Source organism: Mixophyes fleayi, chromosome 2 (assembly GCF_038048845.1).
Source record: "Mixophyes fleayi isolate aMixFle1 chromosome 2, aMixFle1.hap1, whole genome shotgun sequence".
In the NCBI taxonomy this organism is placed as follows: Eukaryota; Metazoa; Chordata; class Amphibia; order Anura; family Limnodynastidae; genus Mixophyes; species Mixophyes fleayi.
In genome coordinates, this window is record NC_134403.1 from 199468570 (window position 1) to 199491938 (window position 23369).

The 23369-nt window shown below is 41.4% G+C and overlaps 1 protein-coding gene across 10 annotated transcripts in view; it reads left to right on the forward strand.

The window, feature by feature from the left end:
- The window catches only part of BCAS3 (BCAS3 microtubule associated cell migration factor), a 1120339-nt gene that overhangs the window by 556203 nt on the left and 540767 nt on the right, over positions 1–23369 (forward strand). For all 10 annotated transcript variants that reach the window (XR_012688055.1, XM_075195324.1, XM_075195323.1 and 7 more), the window contains one exon: positions 1184–1284. Coding sequence is in view for 9 of the 10 variants with exons in the window: in XM_075195324.1 (XP_075051425.1) it covers positions 1184–1284 (101 nt within the window). In the remaining variant the exon portion in view is untranslated. The remainder of the gene's footprint in view (positions 1–1183; positions 1285–23369) is intronic.

The following is a 23369-nucleotide window of genomic DNA, read 5'->3' on the forward strand; positions in this document are numbered from 1 at the left end:
GTCTAGATTGTGATGGCCCTTAATAAGTGGCCAGACCAAACTGCAACAAACAGAAATCAATCTAGAAATATTATTCCAGTGTCTTTTTTTTTAGGACAGTTTAAAGTATTTTGCCATTGATTTTCAGGATGCATTGTCCTGCAGCAGTGGTTATTCCTGTATTGGTGTAATCAATATGAACGATACAGAGCAATTTACAAGGAACATTCCTTAATTAAAATGACCTCATATTGGAAAGAGCTGTCATTTCTCAGAGAGCAGGAACATGAAGGAATTTTGTCTGACTTGAGGAATGTTGTACTTTTATTGAGAACTACTTTACTTTGTTGTCTGGTTTATAGACACACAGTAACGCAGACATTAACTTTTAACAAATGTAGAACCAATGCAATAAGAATATTACTAAAATATTTGTAATTTTAATAAAAGTTTAGCAACACACACATTTTCAGTATCAATTCCTATGGCTGCATTGTAATAAATCTTATTTTAGACATTATTAGATTTTAGAAATGTACAGATCTGTTCAGCACCTTTAAAGCTTCCAAAATTGCAGTTTACTCATTGTCAAAAAATATGTGAGAAAATACTGGAAAATATAAATAACAACTTATCTGTCAAAATCAATGTTAGAGATCCTTTACTTTTAATAAAATCTAGTCTTTTTCTAAATTTCATATTAAATTGTCTATTCGACTAGCATTTTGTCACTGGAACTCGGTGATAAGGCTGAAGATGATCTATTCCAGTGGTGGACAACAGGTGGGCTTCACCTGCAGCCCTCCAGCCGACTGCTCTAGATCTTCCGTTGCACAGTCAAAGGAGGTCATGCGGCATACATTGAGGAGTAGGGAGTGCACCTTGCTCTTCCTCCTTCCTCTGTGCAGCCCCTTTGAGGGCTGGAGGGCCAGGCATGCTGCTCTACTCCTCTTTCATGTTGCCTGTCACTGATCTACACTATTTTTTTTGCCTCCTATTTTAGATAAATTATTCCTTCAAGACTGGTGCTAACATATTATTTCTTAAATAGAAATCAGTGTACTTCATACAAGGTGCACATGGACATTTTCTTATTACTCTATCATGATTTTATTTTACAGTTCTTTTGTTTTTTTGTATCATTGTATTTTATAGATATAACTGCAGTTTAGTTAGCAATAATCTATTTATTCTATTTCCTCAGGACTCCTCAGTGGAATGAGCTGCAACCACCATTTAGTGCAAACCACCCCTTGTTGCTGGCTTCAGATGTGGTACAGTACTATCAATACCTCCTGGCTGGCTGTAAGTTTATGGCTTTGCTTCACTGTTCTCTCTATTGGCCACATTTCAAGTGATCTAATATAAGATACAAAACCTGTGACCAAGATTATTTAATGCTTACTAATTGTTTAAAAAAAAAAAAAAAGATGCAAAACCACCCCAGAAATAAAGTATTTGTAAACATTTACTCAATATAGGGGCCTGCTTACTAGCTTAATTGATGTTACCATTGATTCTATTGTTTTGGTGACTTTTAATACATTCAGATTTTAAGTCACAGACAAAGAAGCAATATCTTAACTGGTGTGGAAGCAGAAATACAAATTATGGGCCTGACTCCTTTTGGAAAGCAAAGTGGATGCAATTTGCATTTTTTTTAAATCCAATGGAAATTGCGCACCCGTCCGCCTGTATTCAAGTACAAGCGAGTATAGGTACGCTCTGGCTATATGGTACTTGCCGTATGCAGACAGAAGACAGTGCAGGATAGGCACATTGCATATGTGCAATATAAAGTCCCATCAGAACGTAAAAAATTAAATTCATTATCAACTCTTAATACTATAATCATTAATAAAAATATATTTTGATTTTTAATCCTTTTTTGTACATGAAATATGTAAATATGGATGTTCTTAATTCCTACTGTACATAAACTGCATTTTAACAGTGTTTCTTGCTTGCAAACACCTGTTCTGGCATGCACACATGTCCGTCTTCCCTCTCAATCAGTAGCTGGAGCTGGTGCCAGGCATACGGCTAAAAATCACGTTCCTGAGAGATGCCCAGAGCTTGAATCAGGCGAATGTGAGTGCACCCAACCTCGGCACACCCTAACTGTACATTGCCTATGTGTATACGCCCCTTCCCTCTTCCATTTCACAATTTAAGTCGTAGGCTGTCGGAAATGTAATTTGTGTTCACCGATGAATCAAGCCCTATGTGTGTCATATTTGGTATTACCTCCTTTAGACCATGTGCCCACAGGCTCTTGCTATGTTGCGACTAAATGTTCTGCCTCATTTACATTTACTACTCATTGTAAATTGACTGCAAGAATACATTCGTACTTATTGAACTCTTTAAAGAACAAAAGTTATTAAACAAAATTTGTTTAAAATTGATTGATTTCTAATAACACTAATGGTTCTAATGGTAATGCAACACAGTGACACAATGTGTATGCATTTCTGTTATCACAACACTTGGTGACCTTAAGTGTCTGTGATTAACAATATATGAATGTTTTAGCAGAGTCAAAGTGCCTTTATAATACCTTTTTTTTGTTGTGCTTGTGGCGTTATGAAAGCAAGCAGTAATCATTATTTCTCTGGTTATTTAATATAAGATGGAGTGGGACACATTTTTAAATATATATATATGTTAAAATTTGCAGCTTTTATGGGACAGTGCAATGATATTGGCCACCATTGTAGTAACAACACATTATTATTATTATTATTATTATTTCAGTGGACAAATAGTTTATGGCATAAAATAAAAAATATGTAATGCACATCATGTTTCTGTTTAAGGTGACCACCAACAGACTTGAGAGTGCGGTTACAAGGTCGTTGTTTAATATAGCCATACATATAGGTGGCCGATTCAGACAAAGTCTGTCTGATCCATGCCTGTGCTAAGTGGTTGGATCACTTTTGGTTTCACTGATGCCTGGTAGTGAACAAGAAAGATGACCACATAGTCTGATAGCAGTGATAAACTAATCACATTTATCATCATGCCTAAGAGTGATCATATCAATTTTATTTAGGAGCAGTTGTTGAGGAGCCACATGCTGTAATATTGCAATGTTGTGTTGCCAGCTTTAGTTGTCACTGACCTCTTATCTGGTATATGATCAGGTATATCTGGTGTGCAATCTATGATGATAAATAGGGGCATATTTATTAAAAATCACAATAATTTACTAATATAATATTGCAAGGGCAGCTGTCACTCAGCTGTGTGGCAATACTGGCCAGGAGCTGTAAGACTTAACTTTCCGTTTCACCAGGCCAGTCTGCTAGGATATGAGCATGCATGACCCAGTTAACCAGATCATGCATGTACAGTGAAACTGAAAGGCCAGACTTGGACTTTCAGTTCCACTTGATGGAAAAATGAATTACATTTTTTTTAAAAAATAGAAAATGAATATTATATCTATCTTCTTTGTAATGATTCCCATGTTAAAAAATTATTTAAATAATGTTGAATTTCTCCTGCTATCGCCGTCCTGAGACCTATACTGCCTCAATTCTCACTAGATAGGCAACTGGAAGCTACGTCCAGAGAAACCCAACATATATTTTCTCTGGGGGGGCATATGGGGGGGTCTAGTACTGGCGAGATGGGGCTTTTCTCTATGGCTATGAGATGTATGCTACAATGTTCCCATTAAATTGTAAACCCCTGATGCAATACATATTGCTGCCTGCTACTGATTTGAAGACTTTCGTTCACATAATGTGAAGTGAAATAAATATTACCTTTTAATATTTTATGTTTTTATTAGCTGACAGTGCTATTGCTATTACTTTTATTATCCAGTGTTGATAAAGTGCTAAGCTAACATTTTACACAGCACTATACAATTGGAGATTAAAGTTGGGGAAATATGTTTATATTAGTAGATATAAGGCTTTGGCCCGTTGCATCAGTACTGGCACCATAGTGGGACTGGCACTTTGTGTGTACAACTGGTGTACATGGGGTCCTGTAATTCTCTTAGTAATTTTTAATCTGGAGACAGGGACTAAGAGTATAGTAAGCACAAGTGAAAATTAGTTTAACTTATTATGGGAGAAAAACATGGGTTTATTGGTTTATAGGAGGAGTGTAAGTGAGAGCGGTAAGTATCATTTTCTTTAAACATTAGCCATTCTAGTCATGTAGCTGTGGATTCAGTAAATTTAGGTCTCAGGTGTTCAGGTCTTCCATGTCCATATAGAAATATATTCTGTTGAACCATTCGGATATGGAGGGTGTTTTCTAAGATTTCCAATGCATCGGACTTATGGTGTAGTGTTTTTTCAGCTATTTCTTATATGTAGAGATGGTAATTGTGGTGTGTATAAGAAGTCAGAAGCTCGGGTCTGATGGAACTTCAGTCCCAAGAATTTGTGCAGACATTCTAAAGACCTTTTGCTAAAAGGAAGCTCTACGTGTACACTCCCACCAAATACGAAGTGGGGTGCCAATTGTGGAGTGGCATCTTCAACAAGTAGATATCTGGAGGCATTTTGTTGAGGAGGCTGTGGCATCTGTACCACTGGGTCAAACATTTTGGATTGCGTTTATATAACTGAAAGACAAAAGAAGCATGTAAATATTTTTTGCCAATGAACCTAGGTGAGAGATGATAATTTATTTCAAACAGAGATCACACAAGTATAATGCAGTAAATGGTTAAACAGTAAGCAAAAGTCCATAGGAGTAGAAGGTACAATGGATGTACTGTCGGTGCATGATAGCAGGGTTCCCAGGGATGCTCGGAAGCAGAAGATGCTGGATACCAAGTACTGTGGAGGAACCGCAGGTGAAGGATTCCCAGGTTTGCTCGAATGTAGAAGAGGCTGGATACCAGGTACAGAGGGTAACCTGCAGATACTGATAACAGGATATACCAGGTTTAGATCAGAAGCTGGAGATGCAGGTTCCCAGGTACAATGGATGAAGTTAAGGCACAGGATACCAGAATTGCCAAGTTTAGCTAAGGAGCCTTGGACACAGGATGATCCAAGTAGAATCAGCCAGGAGGAAGGCCAGGCAGGGTCAGAAGCCAGGAGATACACAACAATACCAGGGAGTAGGTAGTAGCAAAGTGAAACAAAGCCGTGGTCTGGGTCACAAGAAAAGGTGCTACATGAATAAACAGGTCAAATACCAGGGAACAATCAGGATCAGATCACAGGAGTTTCTCAGAGAGACCATCAGCAGAGACAAATGATGAACTGGCTCAGTTTGCTGGAACGGGCAGTCTTATAAAGGTCAGACACAGTTGATTAGGATCCAAGTCCAATAATGAAAAGATGACCCCTTGCAGGCAGGATCTGGAATAGGCAAAGCAGGATCCACAGAGATGATACTGTACTGCAGCCAGAGGCAGATTGTGAAAAGCCTGAGTATACTTAGGTAATGATACATAAGTGATTTCTAGTGTAATTTGGTAGAGTCGTGATATGACATATTTCAGATTCTGGGATGCAGAACAACGATCTTCAAAGGGAGTTTCCTATGAAGGACATGTTCCCGACCCTGCTCTTGTAGAAAATGCTTCATTAGTAGGCAAGTCCTTTGTTCTCTTACAGGGAGTGAGGTTCTTTAAACCAGGAAAGTTGCGCTCCCCAGTAGAATTGACCGGTTTACCAACCCTTATATTTCCTCCGGCACACCAAGCTTTATGTGCTAGGCAGTATACCCCAGGTGCATTTTTAAGAATGATTCACAATATGAAGAAGAAAATCTGAAGGTAGTACCATCGCCAAGATAAAGCTGTTTGCTTTCCCTGTAATCTGTTAAGTGTTCCATGCAAACCAAAACCTCTAGTAGCATATAAGGCTCAGCATTTCCCATTGTTTTTAGCTGCTCGAGTTTTGCAAGTCAAATGTATCCGATGTATCAGTGCCATCCACGGAAACACTAATGCTCATATATTTCTACATTTATGCTGCTGTCTAATGTCCTCCTAATCTGCCAACATTTCTTGTTAAATCTTGGAAGTAGCTAAAAAGCCTCATGTCAGATTTAAATCAGCAGCTGAATATTGTTTCAGCACATTCTGAAGCAGTATATTGTGGGTTTTGTGTTGCTCATCATTTGCCTGTCTTATTTGGTGGTAATTTTGCTTTGCCTTTGTACTTTTGCAATAATTTATCTTATCTATAACAACAGGTGGGGTTTTCCTCAGTATCATGATGACAGTTTATCTGTTTCTGTTGCTATGGAACTAAACGTGTATACATATAAATAATACATTAATATGTACAGTGAATTAACCATAGTAGCTTACTCTCTCGAAATGTCCAGGAGACTCCTGAATTTCTGTTAGTCCGGGAGGGCAAGGCAAAATCCCGGTTCCCAGCCACTTCAATAATTAAGTGGCGGGGCTTAGTGACGTGAGTCGCACATCATCATGGCCAAGCCCCTACTGTAATAAGCCAGGAAATGTGATGGAAGTTTAGGTGGAGAGGCCAAAGCTCCGCTCCCACACGCTCACCTTCCTCCCAATCTCCCGGAGCAGAACTTGCCAAAGTTGGCAAGTATGAAATAACACTGGGTGATATTGGCATACAAGTTCGTATTTGTGACATCATTGCATTTCACATATGCTTTAGAACTTCCATGATTGATCGTGTACAGTCATGACTAAAGGTTTTGAGAATGATACAACTATTGTTTTTCACAAAGTTTGTTGCTTCAGTGTTTTTAGACCTTTTTGTCAGATGTTGCTATGATATTGTTTTATTGACAATTATATTACATTTATGCAAAGAGTCAATATTTGCAGCTTTGACCCTACTTCTGCAATTCGCCCTGGCATACTGTCAATCAACTTCTGGGCCACATACTGACTGATGGCTGCCCATTCTTGCCTAACCAATGCTTGGAGTTTGTCAGAATTTGTGGGTTTTTGTTTGACCACCCGCCTCTTGAGGATTGACCACACATTCTCAATGGGATTAAGGTCTGGGGAGTTTCCTGGCCCTGGACCCAAAATTTCTTTTGATCCCCGAGCCACTTAGTTATAACTTTTGCCTTATGGTAAGGTGCTCCATCAAGCTGGAAAAAGCATTGTTTGTCACCAAATTGTTCTTGGATGGTTGGGAGAAGTTGCTCTTGGAGGATGTTTTGGTACCATTCTTTATTCATGGCTGTGGTCTTAGGCAAAATTGTGAGTGAATGGTCTCAGGATTCTTTACTGTTGGCATGACACAGGACTGATGGTAGCGTTCACCTTTCCTTCTTCAGACAAGCGTTTTTTCAGATGCCCGAAACAATCTGAAAAGGGATTCATCAGAGAATATGATTTTACCTCAGTCCTCAGCAGTCCAATCCCTGTATCTTTTGCAGAATATCAGTCTGTTCTTGTTGTTTTTCCTGGAGAGAAGTGACTTCTTTGCTGGCCTTCTTGACATCAGGCCATCCTCCAAATGTCTTTGCCTCACTGTGCGTGCAGATGCACTCACAAGTACCTGCTGTCATTCCTGAGCAAGCTCTGCACTGGTGGTGCCCCTATCCCGAAGCTGAATCAACTTTAGGAGACGGTGCTGACGCTTGCGGGACGTTCTTGAATGCCCTGAAGCCTTCTTCACAATTATTGAACCTCTCTCCTTAAAGTTCCTGATGATCCAATAAATGGTTGATTTAAGTACAAACTTACTGGAAGCAATATACTTGCCTGTGAAGCCTTTTTTGTGCAAAGCAATGATGACTGCGCGTGTTTCCTTGCAGATTATCATGGTTAACAGAGGAAGGACAATGATTGCACACACCATCCTCCTTTTAAAGCTTCCAGTCTGTTATTCTAACTCAATTAGCATGACAGAATGATCTCTAGCCTTGTCCTCATCAACACTCTCACCTGTGTTAACGAGAGAATCACTGACCTGATGTCAGCTGGTCCTTTTGTGGCAGGGCTGAAATGCAGTGGAAATGTTGTTTTTGGGATAAAGTTCATTGTCATGGCAAAAAGGGACTTTGAAATTAATTGAAGTTCATCTGGTCACTCTTCATGACATTCTGAAGTATATGCAAATTGCCATCATAAAAACTGAGGCAGCAGACTTTTTTGAAAAATAATATTTGTGTCATGCTCAAAACTTTTGGCCATGACTATACACACAAATATGGTGACTTTGGATTTACATGCATAACTGGACAATGGTTAGATAAGGGCAGTTTGCGGGCACATTTAGTTAGAAAAAACAAAACAAAAAAAGAGGAAACATTTAAAGCTTAATATTCAATTAAGCAACGAGCACAAAAATTAGTGTGCATTTTTACCTTTCTATGCCACAATAAAATATATTCAGAGAAAATGAGCATTACTTTCAAACTACTGTAGATTAAAGCATAATGGTAAATAAAAAGTAACTGATTTGAAATGCATAGATGTTTGTTGCTGTATAATGCTTTTTTTCTTTTTAAACTAGCTGCTTTTGATTATTGACTTACCACTACTTTTTTTTAGACCAATAGGAGGCATCAGGCTCATTTATGCACTGTTAGTTTTCACATTAAGGGGTCTTTTTATTATAGACCTCTTAAACCGCCGGCTGGCCATAGCTATCGCTGGGTGTTTTTGGCAAAATCTGTGCTTCTTCTGCGCAAGCTGGTTCACGCATGTGTATATGCCTCTAACCTGGCCTGGTGAAGCAGTAAGTTTAGCCTCACCACTACCAGCCAGTATTGCAATAGTAAATTGCTATTATTATTACCCAGCACCTGTAGCGCCTGCAGGGAACAACAGACGCACACAAACTTCTTACCTTTGTCGGGACTGGTCCACCTACCGTTCTTCCGGACTCCACAGCACGGCTCCCCACTGCACTGCGGTCTAGGGTACCTCCTAACTGAGACCATAGGTTAATCTTGTACTTTAACTGGTGCCCACAGGCAAATCCTGTAATTATTTGGGGCCATAGGCTATGCTTGAAATTAGACTAATGTGCCCTAAAGAGAAAAAATACAATTTACCTAAACAGTCCTAATTACTCGGGGCCTGATGCCTACTGCTGATGCACGGTTCTAGTGCCTGAAAGATGCTCAGGACCGTGTGCCCAAAGTGTGTAGAAAGACAGAGTACAGGAGTGGGCCTGGATAAGGGCTGCCCAATGGGCCTTACCTGACCCTAGCTGCTTTCGTTGGCAGCAGCGGGTACTGTCATAGCTCTTTTGCTTGACCCTGCTGCTTCTACTGGATGAGGTCTTCAAAAGTCTTCTGACTTGATCCCGCAGCACTCTGGCTCTGTGTTGTCTGTCAGCATCTTCTTTCTTCTCTTTTGTTCTCTGCTGGCTTCTTTCTTCTATCCGGCGTCATCTTTGTTGATCCTGTTTGTCTTCTTTGTCTCCACTTGACTCTCACCATAAAACTGAAACTACGCTGCACGGGATCGAGGCAGCCCTATTTGGCTCTCTGCTGCACTAAAAATACAAATGGCCGGGAGTGAGTTCTGATTGGCTCACCGTTTCGGCCACTAGTTGGCTGGCAGCGAATCGCTTCTGATTTACTTTCACCAACGCCAGGCGACCCTGGAAGAAGGAACAGCTTACCGTCGCCAGATCCCTGAGAGTGTTTTCTTCTTTTCTTCGCCCTCTTCACAGGCTCCACATCCGGGAGGCATCCTCTGACACACCAACAATTTACATAATGATGTGTAATTTGTAAGGTACACAGGCATCTGAAACTAAAAACAAATCAATACAAAAGGGTGAAATAAGCCCTACTTATGAGAGCTGACAATCTAAACGCATGAACAACCACAGGCAAGAAAAATGTGCATAATTGCACCGCATTTACCTGTAATAATTGCTGAATTTCAGAAATGTATTCAGTGTAATGAGCAAGAGAATGCAAAATACTACTCATTTAGTTAGTTGACAAAAACTGTCCAGGACAGATGGTTAAAGTAAAAATAAAGTTGAACACAATACTTTGTATTGTTCTACAAGTGAGTAACCTGCATTGTGTTCCCTTTCCTTGGATGTCAGGCCAGCTCAGAGAAGTTGCTCACTTCACACAGTGTGTTATACCGCTTTCATACTGCCGCCCCGGCAATATCCCGGGTTTTTCAAGCCGGGTTTTTGCCGGGGCTCGGAGCGTCCCAGCTCTGAAACACCATTCATACTGCACCTGGGACCCGGGAATTTCCCGGGTTGACCCCATTCATACTGCATAAGTCTGTGGGAGTCATCACCAGAGCAGTTTTCATTGGCTGAAAAATGGTGATGTCATTGAAAGGTGACTGGTTTAATAGTGACTAGTGAAATAAAAGCAATTTTCTCCAACAAACTCCGATTCTGCTTCAGCTTGATCTGCACTCCACCATCCACCATTTCTCCTAAACTCCTTCTCGAATCTTCCACGGGCTCCCACCGATGACATCATCCTCCGGAGACAGGCAGACAGCCAATCAGCTTGTTTTCTGTGAAACCCGGGTTGCACCATTCATAGTGCAGGCAACCCGTGTCCGACCCGGGAATTACCCCTCGATAAATCCCAGGTTGAAGACCCGGGTTTTTAGACCGGGGATTTTTGACTTGTACCATTCATACTGCACCAAGACCCGGGTCGTTTGAGCTCGCCCTGGCAAAAACCCGGGATTTTGGTGCAGTATAAATGGGGTATAACTAGGTACTACTACACCACTATGGATGGCTTACAGACAATTTAGGTAAAATGAGCATAAATGCTAGTGAACCTCTAGGTAACAGAGTGGTCCCTTATTTGCTATATGTGGTTCCCAAGATTAAGAGACCTGGACTACCCCTTTAAATTAGTATTAAAAAAAACAAAACACAGCAAAACTACCAAGCTACCATTTTCATAAAAATGAGTGTATACCTCACATTGAAAGTTTTACTATAATTACTTTAATATTTTGAGTTTAGTATCAGTTAAAAAACAGAGACTGGCTGTGGAAATTCAACTATGACCATTTATACCTGAGCTAAATCAGTCACGTGTGAAGCAAATCTGAACACACCTGTTTAAATTTCTCCTAGGCACTACATGTACATGAAGTGTGGCTTGCATGTTCTGCTGTGTACCTGCAGTACTGTAACAGGCTGACATTAGCAGTAAATTATGGCTCGATCACTTCCGTCAATAAGGTTAATTGCTAGCAAATGGGAGTTTAGGTTAAATGCTACAGCTGTCTGCCATGTTAGTGGTAAAAGGAATAGTGGCGCCATTTCAGGGTCACTATTTGTATCTGTCTATCAAAGTTAGAACACAGCAGTTTCTCTCAGTTTCATTCTATTGTATAGCATTTCTGTCAATTGTATGGCTCCATTAAGTGTGCAAGGGAAATAAAAGCCTCAATGACCAAGCCACAAGGGGCTGTGTATAGACCCTCTCTTTGTCCACAGTCAGAACATTGCATTAGGTCTCATTATCCATTTATAATAAGTAACCTTTGCCCTCTGGGTCATTGAAAAATACTCAATGTGCTTTTCTAACACTAGGTACCTCCATCAGCAGACTGATGAAACAATGAACCGTCTGGTTGTCTGGTTGAAGGGGACACTTAGCAGGTTTTCATAAATACGAGGTTACATGCCAAACCCCTTAAGCAAAACCTTGCTCTTTAATCTTTCAAGCATCAGAGTTCATAGACGGTTTTCCTCTTCCTAGTTGAAAATCTGTTTCAATATTTTTATTCAGTCACATATAATTAGCCTGGCAACAGACTCCATTTTATTTAGTGTTTTCTTTGTCTCTTAAGAACAACTCCCAAGTTGTGAAGCTATAAGAAACCTTTGTATGAACAGCCATTTTCCAGTGTAAGTGTTCAAGACCTTTGTCCCCAGGGTTGCAGTAAGTGGTGCTGCACAGCTGTTTGGTTATTTTGGAGGTCATCTGTGACATCTGCTCTGAACTCCCCCCCCCCCCCCCCCCCATACATACACCTATCTAAGCTGACTTTTGCAGCTAGCGTGTCACTTTCAGCACAGCATATAAGAACACTATCAATGTGAATATGCCACAGAACAACAACAACATGATTCCTGACCCACATTCTCTTCCATCTGTCCACTGCAGTCACATCTATGTCTATAGCTTGAGGAGTATGTGTCATTTTATAACTCTTTAGCTACATAAGACACCTGGGATATTAATGCACCATCTCAACACTAAGGCAGACAAAAAGCATAATTATATAAAGTTGTTTTTGTTGTTCAATTTTATATTGTTATTTTTGTTTTTACATTGCTAAAAATATTTCTTTTGATATTCTGGGGGTGTGTATTGAACCTGTATTGCTGACTTGCATCATTTTGACTCATTTCTAAAAGCTGGTGTCTCTGTGTTGCCCCTAACAAACAACCGACCAAATATATGCTTTAACTTTCTTAACTGTGTAAAAGACAAAACAAAAAAATGATAAGTTGCAAAGGACATCACTTCTTTTGGACTTACTCCAATAACATTATAACAGTTTTCTTAAATATCCACCATAATGTACTCCCCTCCTTTTCCTTCTCTAACTGTGACAGATAGGCAGGGGTATATTTCATAGCCATATGGCTTAGGAGCAGACTTAACGTTCCTCTCTTATATTGCTGTTTGTTTGTGCCCTTCTTTCAATTATGGAAAGAAGTGAAGGAAGATATGTTATAGGGTAGGGTATGAACTACTGATTTAAGCTGTAATCATTCGCAGTGGCCTGTGTAAGGCTGGACACACACTACAGAACAGATCTCCCGATGCAATATTGTTAACGATTTAAACGAGTAAAAGTCCTGATCAGCATTTTTATTCATGTGTACACACTATACTTGTTTTACAAGATTACCTTCAGATGTGTGCTCTTCATCTGTCATAATCATCGCCTGCGAACATTGTGACTATGAACTTTATAAAGATCTGCCTACACTGCTGGTTGTGAGTGCATACATACTGCAGACTTGGAATGAACTCGTTACATCTTTTACAGAGATTTTTAGTCCGTTTATAAAATCAAATCAACGATGTGCTTTGGATCGATATTCATCACTGTTGGAGTGTATACACTAATGCGATAACGGTCCTTTATTGTATGTAAAACTTGTAGTGTGTACCCAGCCTAAAACTTGCAGTGTGTACCCAGCGTAACTTAGACTGTGTCCCACTTCTGGTCCCCGGATTTCCAGAAGTTGTTTAGAACGCATGGCATTTATAAATATGTTGTAGCCAGATTCAAAACATCAAACTTGCAAAACTTAAACATAACTGTTTATTTAGAGCTTTGCTTAGCCCATTTTGTATAGGAAGGAACACCCACATACATGATCCCAAACAAATATAGAACTCAAATAATAGTGTGTATAGAGGCTGAAAATATCACATACATAGTGCTCCTTTTATCACACGGTGAACAGCTCTATTCTCCCTATTTAACAAAGCTCCCGGCCGATGAAGGCTGTTACTGAGTATTGCCAATAATAACTTTTGCTGGGGACATGCAGCAAAGCTTCCCCAGGCCTATTTACCAAGCACAGCGCTGTTACAAGTACCAGCACTGTCCTCCTATTGCTACTACCATCTAATAATGACAATAGCCAGGAGTCAGCTAAGGAAAAAATGCTTTATTACAAAAATAAAGCATTTTTTCTGTTTTATAAAAATAAAGTTAGTTATTTCCTTTCCCTACTCCATGGCAGCCCTTACAATGGGTTAATACCCTGATCAGCTTAGTGTAGACAGGAAAAATTCATCCCACCTAGCTCCTCCTCTTCCTCAGTGTCTTTTCTTCCTGTCTCAGCATGTGTATGACAGGGTAGTGCAGAGTAGCATTTTTTGTTTTGTTTGTTGTTTTGTTCTAGAGGGCTTACCTGAGGTTTTGGCTTTCCTCATGAGGCTGGCTGTGTGTGCAGTTCAGCGGGGCATGTGCCGGGACCGTTCCCTTCAGCGAGGGCTGCTTGAAAATCATATAAGGTAGTGCCAATTTCGTCCGGAGCGCGTGCCCGCTCCAGATGCCATTCAACGACGAACGACGCGCGCGCATAGAAGGCACATGTACAGTGTGCTGGATGGGTAGCCATGCAACGCGGGCTTCCCCGTATACCAAATCACTTGTCAGAAGGAAGACAGATGGAGACTGTTTGCCTGCTATGGATAAACTTTGATGATGTCTGGGCAGACACTTTTATAAGCAACTGACGCCCATTATATGACGCTCAATGTTGGCTATAGGTGGATGTATGCTGCAAGCTGGATACAGTGCACTATGGACCAGGAGTCCACCCCAAAAAAGCTGAAGGACACCCCAAGGTAAGCCCTTAAAGTGGGTGTTTGTGTACTTTAGAATAGGTTACTTGGTACCCTTTTATTGTTTACAATACCTCTGTAGAGCTTGTGCGGGGAAAAAGAACTTGCAAAGTTAAGAATCGGGTGTGTGCAGTGTCACGGGCACTAGGAGTCTTGCCCAGGATTTCACCAGTTGACTATGCTTACCAGAGAGGCGGAGCGATCCTCTGGCAGCAGGGTGAATAGTGGAACGTATATAACAGCAGATGGAGAGAGGATGCCAATGGAAATGATGATAGTCAGTGACTTGCAGCTATACTGGTAAATGAGTCAGCGACTTGCAGCTATATTGGTAGATGAGTCAGCGACTTGCATCTATAGTGGAAAGGCAGATTTGAACCATGGAGACCAGGTTGGACGTGAGCAGGTGAAGGAAGGTAACAGGAGAGTCAGTGGTCTGCGTACAGCAAGTTGTACCACTGCTATGGTGAGAAGACTTGTCCAGGTGCAGGTAGGTAGCGGGGAAGTCAGTGGTCTGCGTACAGCAAGTTGTACCACTGCTATGGTGAGAAGACTTGTCCAGGTGCAGGTAGGTAGCGGGGAAGTCAGTGGTCTGCGTACAGCAAGTTATACCACTGCTATGGTGAGAAGACTTGTCCAGGTGCAGGTAGGTAGCGGGGAAGTCAGTGGTCTGCGTACAGCAAGTTGTACCACTGCTATGGTGAGGAGGAGTTCAGGTGCGGGTGAGTGGAGGCATGCAAAGAGTCAATAACAGTATGAAGACACTGAGAGCACAGAGGAACTTGTTCCAAACAGATATGCAGCGTTTACAGCTAATAGTCTATAATGGTATGTATACCGCTGCTGAGTAGAGAGGCTTGCACAAAGCGGATATGTGGAATAATAACTGATAGTCAATCACAAGTATGCATATCACTGCTGAGTAGAGAAGCTTGTTCCAAACAGATATGCAGCGTAACAACAAATAGTCTATAGCGGGTATGGATACCGCTGCTGAGTAGAAAGGCTTGTCCTAAGCGGATATGCATGGTAACAGTTGATAGTCAATAATAAGGAAGCATACCGCTGATGAGTAGAGAAGCTTGTCCACAAGAATATGCAGGCACAGCAGGGACGCTGAACGGCTGTAGCGGGTATGGGAACCACAGGTGAGCAGAGCAGGTAATCAGAAGCCAGCTGAGGACACGAGCAGGATACAGGAGTCTGTAGTGGGTATGAGAACCGCTGATGAGCAGAGCAGGTAATCCAGAAGCCAGCTGAGGACACGAGTAGGATACAGGAATCAGTAGCGGGTATGGAAACCACCGATGAGTAGCACAGGAATCAGCAGGAAGCTGAAGACACTAGCAGAACACAGGAGACACCTTCAGAGACTCACAGGGAATGAGACTCAAAATCAGGCAACGAGGAAATGAGCACAGGTGCCTTAAATAGGGAGAGGTGCCTGATCCACCAATGAGATTAAAAGCAAAGGTCATAAGTTCTTGGATGCTGCGCATGCGCAGTGCATCAAGATGGCGGACGGCCGCGGCTCAGGACAGGCGCCGGCAGGAAGGCTAGGTAACCATGTACCAACGCAGAGGCACTCACGGTCCGGTGAGTGACATGCAGCTTGTGATGACTGATTGGCGAAAGGTTGCGTTGAATCATTATGTGTGTCATGCACCCCTAAAACGGTGGAAGAGCCTGGCCCCTTAGAACAATTCAAAGGGTTGTTTTCGTGGATGGTGAAGGCGATGCAGGATTTTCAGGCCCCAGAGCAGGGTGCAAAGAGGGGCAGGACTCCAATAGGAGAAGATATGGAGGCCGAGAGGCCAGGGATTTGGATACCGTATATGTTATACTCAAGCATATTAACAAATCTCTAGGCATTGAGGAAGCGACAGTTCCGGTCAAACCACAGGATGCACTGTTTTCAGAACGCCAAGTGAAATCTAGGGTGTTCCATACCCATAAAATGATAAAAGACTTGACCTCTAAGGAGTGACAAGCATTAGACAAAAGTCATCCTAACATGGGACCGCATGTATCCTTTCCAGGAAGAAGATATGCTGAGATGGTGTTCGATACCTAAAGTGGATTCAGCCATAGCCGGCTTATCCTCAAGGACCACTCTTCCATGGGATGATGGGGGACCATTGAAAGACGCTATGAATAGGAGAATAGAGACTTCCTTAAGGAAATTACACATCTCCTCAGGCACAACTCTAAAGTCTGGGATAGCTATGGCTTTGGTAGCTAGAACCCTTAGGTTGTGGACCAACACGTTACATACAGATATCGAAGATAGAAGAAGTAGATTGTACCTTCTAAAGTCCTTAGAGGTTATGCAGAAAAGCATTGATTTCTTGTGTGAAACCTTGTTGGATACAATTGTGTTCTCTTCCAAGAGCATGGCCTCGGCAGTTGTAGCAAGAAGGGCGCTTTGGTTACGTCCATGGGCGGCAGATCACCAATCCAAAAGCCGTCTGACAATGCTTCCATATAAAGGTAATTTCTTGTTTGGCTAGAAACTGGATAATCTGATGCAGAGGCTAGCAAGTGGCAGTGCTAATCGTCTACCACAAGACAGAAAGGGGAGATGTTTTCTCATTTATTCTGAAAGACAACAGTTTAAAGAAGCCTGTACCTATAGGCCTGGGAAACAGTATTCCAGACACCAAGATATATGACAGGACTGTCCTTTCGTCCCTTTGAGATCAAAAAGGGGGAAACTGACAGCAAAGAACCCAATGACTATCTGCAGATCCAGTCTCCACTAACTCCAGTGGAGTGCAGGATATCACGCTTTGCAGAAATTTGGAATCAGACCACACAAGATAAGTGGATCCAGGAGATAGTCACCAGGGGATATGCCATAGAATTTCATACCTGGCCAAAAGGGAACAGATTTGTCCAGTCAAGAAGTCCCTTGGAACAGAGAGCAGTGGAGGAAAGCCTAAAAGGCCTGGTGAAAACAAAAGCTATTGTGGCGGTGCCGATAAATCGAGAAAACATGGGGTACTATTCCAAACTGTTTCTGGTCCAGAAAGCATGAAGTGCCTTCAGAAAAGTACTAGATTTACGAGCTCTCAATTGCTATGTCCAAGCAAAACACTTTCGGATGGCGTCTATCAACTCAATCCTTAAAGTGGTAGAAACAGGTGATTTTCTGATGGCAATAGAGTTAAAGGATGCATATTTTCATATCCCGATCACGATCCATTACCAGCAATTCCTAAGGTTCTGCATTCAAGGACTCAACTTCCAATTTACTTGTCTTCCGTTTGACCTTTTCACGTCTCCAAGAACATTTACCAAAGTCTTTATAGTTATCATAACGGCACTCAGGGAGAGAGGAGTAGCTTTGTGGCCATATCTGGAGACGATATTCTGATTTCGGCAAAGTCAGAAGAAGTGGCCTTAGAGGTTACATCCCAAGTAATTCGGTTTCTGCAACAGGATGGTTGGTTAGTCAATGTATCAAAAAGCCATCTGATACCCTCGCAACAGCTTGTGAAGTGCAAATAAATACAATAACGGGCAAGGTCTGTCTCTCTCAAGAAATATTGGCCAAAATCCAGCTGCTGGTGCTTCAAGTCCAGATTCAACCTCGGATTTCAGCACGATCCTGTCTCCGCCTCCTAGAAATGTTTTCCTCAACAATAGGAATCCTTCCATGAGCAATATGGCATATGAGAGATCAAACCTCTTTGCAGAATGGGATCCTACAGTGGGGTCTCTAGATTCCAAAATCAACCTCTCAAGGTAGACAAGACAGTCCCTAAATTGGTGGCAGCTCCATTTGTCTCTGCTCCATGAGCAGAGACAAATCTGAAATCTCCCTCAGCCCTTCACGTTGCAGGCAAAGACAACGTGGTGGCGGATTATTTAAGCATACACCATCCAAGTCCATCCAGGAGAGTGGGAGTTCCACGAAGAGGTATTTCAGCTCATACGACACAAGTTTGGTAACACCAGAAATAGACCTGATGGCCACAGGAAGCAATACTAAGGTACCCCTCTTCTACTACCGTCACAGAGACAATAAGAGCCCTAGAGATAGATGCCCTGTCAATGCAGTGGAACTTCAAGCTGGCGTATGTGTTACTTCCCTTTCCAGTCATCCCTCAGGTACTCAGTAAGATATGGAAGGAAAATGTGGAGGTGATAGCAGTCCTTCCGGCGTGGCCCCATCGCCCTTGATTCGCGGTTGCACGTAGGATGCTGCTGGAACATCCATGGCCGTTCCCGGTCAGACCAGACCTCATACATCAGGGTCCGCTTCTGCATCCAAATCCGGACTCCCTTGATGGCATGGAGACTGTGCAGCGACTATTGAAAGCCAAAGGTATTTCAGATGAGGTAATAGACATTCTAATTCAGGCAGGCAAGAAGAATTCCTCTATGATTTATTACAGAATGTTGAAAAAATTAATTTGTTGGGCGGGGAACATGGTGAAGGATCCCATATCTGACAGTGTACCAGATGTGTTAGAGTTTCTTAAAGATGGTTTTGTTAAAGGACTACCACCATCTACATTAAAGGTGCAAATATCTGCTCTTAACATCCTTCTTGATACCAAGCTATCATCTCAGGATCTCGTCTTACAATTCTTTCAGGCACGGAAGAGGTTATAACCAAGAGTGAAACCATTCTTAGCCCCCTGGGACCTTAATATTGTCCTGGACACCTTAACCGCTGACCCATTCCAACCATTGCAGGATATTTTTCTCAAATGGCTCACTCTGAAAGTGCTCTTTCTAGTGGCAATCACTTCGGCTCTTTGGATAGGGAACATACATGCGTTATGGTGTGAAGAACCCTTCCTGAACGTTTACGAAGATAAAGTAATTTTGAGGACGAATCCGGAGTATCTACCCAAGGTTGTCTCTTCCTTCCACATCAAAGGAATTGGTACTACCATCTCTCTACCCTCATCCCACTAATAGTGAGAAGAGACAACTCCATACTCTGGATGTGGTGAGAGCTATATCTACTTACATTGTCAAGATGGAAAATCTTAGGAAGACAAAGCAACTATTTGTACTTCCTGAAGGTCCTCGCAAAGGACATGCCCCATCCAAACCCACATTGGTGAACTCTATTAGAGAAGTGATTGCAGAGGCCTACAGGGGGAAAGGGCATGAAGTGCCTAAGATACTGAAGGCGCATTCAACAAGAGCGTTAGCGATCTCCTGGGCACATAGAACCCAGGAATCAGCAACCGACATCTGTAAGGCAGCCGGATGGTCGTCGATGCACACTTTTTCTAAGCATTATCTGCTCGACGTATCAGCCTCTACGGAAACAGAGTTTGGGAGAAAGATTCTCCAGCAAACGGTGTAAATAAATTTTTTTGTTTGACTGTTATTAATGTGTTGGTATTTATTGCCCTCCCGACTAATGTACTGCTTTGGTATATCCCATTGTAAGGGCTGCCATGGGGTAGGGAAAGGAAAATTGAGAATTATACTCGCAGTTAATTTCCTTCCCTTGAGATACTCCATGGCAGCCCTATATTTTTCCACCCTTGTTCTAATAGTTATGTTCTAAGGATGGCTTGGGAACTTCAAAAGACACTGAGGAAGAGGAGCTACCTTTTATAGGGTTCAGGTGGGGGAGACTTTGGCATGAGTTGGTCAGCTTAACATGTATTGTAATATGTGGAACTAGCATTTCCTATTTGTAATACAGAGCATGACATGAAGTAGTTAGAACATCATTAATGGTGTATTCGGTGAGTACAGAGCATCAATGTTTATACATATATATATATATATATATATATATATATATATGTGTGTGTGTATATTTGTGTATGTGTGTGTATATATATATATATATATATATATGAAGAATATTTGTTGGCAAATATCTTCGATATCCATGCACCGATTGGGTTGAAACCAACGTGAGGTGGTCCAGTTGGATCTTGGCCAGGGTTTAGGGGGGTTAGGGTCCAGGTCGGACCTCCCATTGGAGTACCCTGGGTAGAATTTTGATTTGGTTTGCCTGTCCGGTTATGCATTCGGAACACCCCTACACCGATTGGATTGAAACCAATGCGAGTGGCTGTTCTGAGCCTTCCACCGGATGGATTTGGACAAAAACTTCACAGACTGGTAACATTAGATCCCAGAAGACATACTAGGATGTTGAGGTCCCAGTCGGACCTCCCGTTGGTGTACGCTGGCCAGAAATTTGACCCAAGGAGCCTATTCTTGGTCTTTTACTGGAAGGATTTGGATGACATCTTATATAAAAAATTCATTGTTCTGTTTTGTTTGTTTGTTTGTCTGTTTGGTTATGCATTCGGACACCCCTGCACCGTTTGGGATGAAACCAGCACAAGGTCATCCAGTTGGATCCTTTCCAGGTTTTAGGGGGTTAGGGTCCCAGTTGGACCTCCCTTTAGTGTACGCTGGGCAGAACTTTTGGGAGCCTGTTCTGAGCCTTCCACTGGATGGATTTGGCCGAAAACTTCACAGACTGGTAACATTCGATCCTAGAAGACATACTAAGGGGTTGAGGTCCCTGTTTGACCTCTTGTTGGTGTACTCTGGCCAGAACTTCACACACACACTAAAAGTATTTGGCCACACCTGTTATCAATATTGAATTGAGGTGTTTCAGACCCGTTGCCAGAGGTGTAAAATCTAGCACCTAGCCATACATTTGCAAACATTTGTGATCCAAAATGGGTTGTTCTGAAGAGCTCAGTGACAAGCATGTTACTGTGATAGGATGTCACCCTTGTTTTTTATATATATATATATATATATATATATATATATATGTATATATATATATATATATATATATATATATATATATTAGGGATGTGCACCGGCGACTTTTGAGGTCTCGTGTTTTGTGTTTTGGATCCGGATTTTCGTTATTTTTGGGGTTCGGATTTGTCTCGCAAAACACTTGACGAAAGGTCTCGGTTCGGATTTAAGGTTTTGGATTCGGATTTTTTTTTAAAAAAACATAAAAAGTTTAAAAATCAAGTTTTTGGGCTTATTTTCACTCCTACGCTATTATTAACCTCAATAACATTCAATAACAAGCATTTCCACTAATTTACAGTGTATTCTGAACACCTCACAATATAGTTATTAGTCCAAAACGTTGCAACAAGGTATCTTTCTGGACTGCGTAGAGGAGTGGGTCACCACAATATATATTAAAAACCCTGAACTTTTATGATTCGCACCAATAAATGTACCTGGACTGCGTAGAGGAGTGGGTCACCACAATATATATTAAAAACCCTGAACGTTTATGATTCGCACCAATAAATGTATCTGGACTGCGTAGAGGAGTGGGTCACCACAATATATATTAAAAACCCTGAACTTTTATGATTCGCACCAATAAATGTACCTGGACTGCGTAGAGGAGTGGGTCACCACAATATATATTAAAAACCCTGAACTTTTATGATTCGCACCAATAAATGTACCTGGACTGCGTAGAGGAGTGGGTCACCACAATATATATTAAAAACCCTGAACTTTTATGATTCGCACCAATAAATGTATCTGGACTGCGTAGAGGAGTGGGTCACCACAATATATATTAAAAACCCTGAACTTTTATGATTCGCACCAATAAATGTACCTGGACTGCGTAGAGGAGTGGGTCACCACAATATATATTAAAAACCCTGAACTTTTATGATTCGCACCAATAAATGTACCTGGACTGCGTAGAGGAGTGGGTCACCACAATATATATTAAAAACCCTGAACTTTTATGATTCGCACCAATAAATGTATCTGGACTGCGTAGAGGAGTGGGTCACCACAATATATATTAAAAACCCTGAACTTTTATGATTCGCACCAATAAATGTATCTGGACTGCGTAGAGGAGTGGGTCACCACAATATATATTAAAAACCCTGAACTTTTATGATTCGCACCAATAAATGTATCTGGACTGCGTAGAGGAGTGGGTCACCACAATATATATTAAAAACCCTGAACTTTTATGATTCGCACCAATAAATATATCTGGACTGCGTAGAGGAGTGGGTCACCACAATATATATTAAAAACCCTGAACTTTTATGATTCGCACCAATAAATGTATCTGGACTGCGTAGAGGAGTGGGTCACCACAATATATAAAATAAGAAAACCATCAACTTGTATGATTCGCACCAATAAATGTACCTGGACTGTGTAGAGGAGTGGGTCACCACAATATATATTAAAAACCCTGAACTTTTATGATTCGCACCAATAAATGTACCTGGACTGCGTAGAGGAGTGGGTCACCACAATATATATTAAAAACCCTGAACTTTTATGATTCGCACCAATAAATGTACCTGGACTGCGTAGAGGAGTGGGTCACCACAATATATATTAAAAACCCTGAACTTTTATGATTCGCACCAATAAATGTATCTGGACTGCGTAGAGGAGTGGGCACTGGGCACCACAATAAAATATATAAAAAACCTTCAACAGGTCTGCATTACACTACACATACGGCTGCTCCTCCATCCTCTCCATCATATACATGTTGGAGTTTTAGCGTGTGACAACCTCTTGTTTTTGATAATGTCAGTGCATTTTGAATATTTTTCAATTTGCCCCACACCACTGAATGTACTTTATCTATGATACGCATCTATCTATCTTGACTGCGTAGTGTGGTGGCCCCGGTACACAATTTGGTACCGAGGCCACAATATAATTAAAAAACCCTCCACGTGTCAGAATTCCACCAAAAAAGGGTATGGACTGCGTAGTGTGGTGGCCCCGGTACACAATTTGGTACCGAGGCCACAATATAATTAAAAAATTGGGCATCAACTGTCACCGTTGTTTAATATCTGATACACCTAAATATGGACTGCACAGTGGAGTGGCCCCGGTAGTAAATTTGGTGCCGGGGCCACAATACCTCCTCCAACTTCCAAGTGTAGTGTTTATAAAGACAGACAGCGTCGAAGTGTTATTAGTTGACTTTCTTAACCCTAAAATTGTCCCTGTTGCAAATATTCGTGCAATGGACAGTTACTTTTTTATTGAAAGACTCAAGCTTTCAAGTGTAGTGTTTATAAAATATAAACAACAATACAGTAGTTTTAGAGCACGTCAATACCTCTTGTTTTAAATTATGACAGGGCATT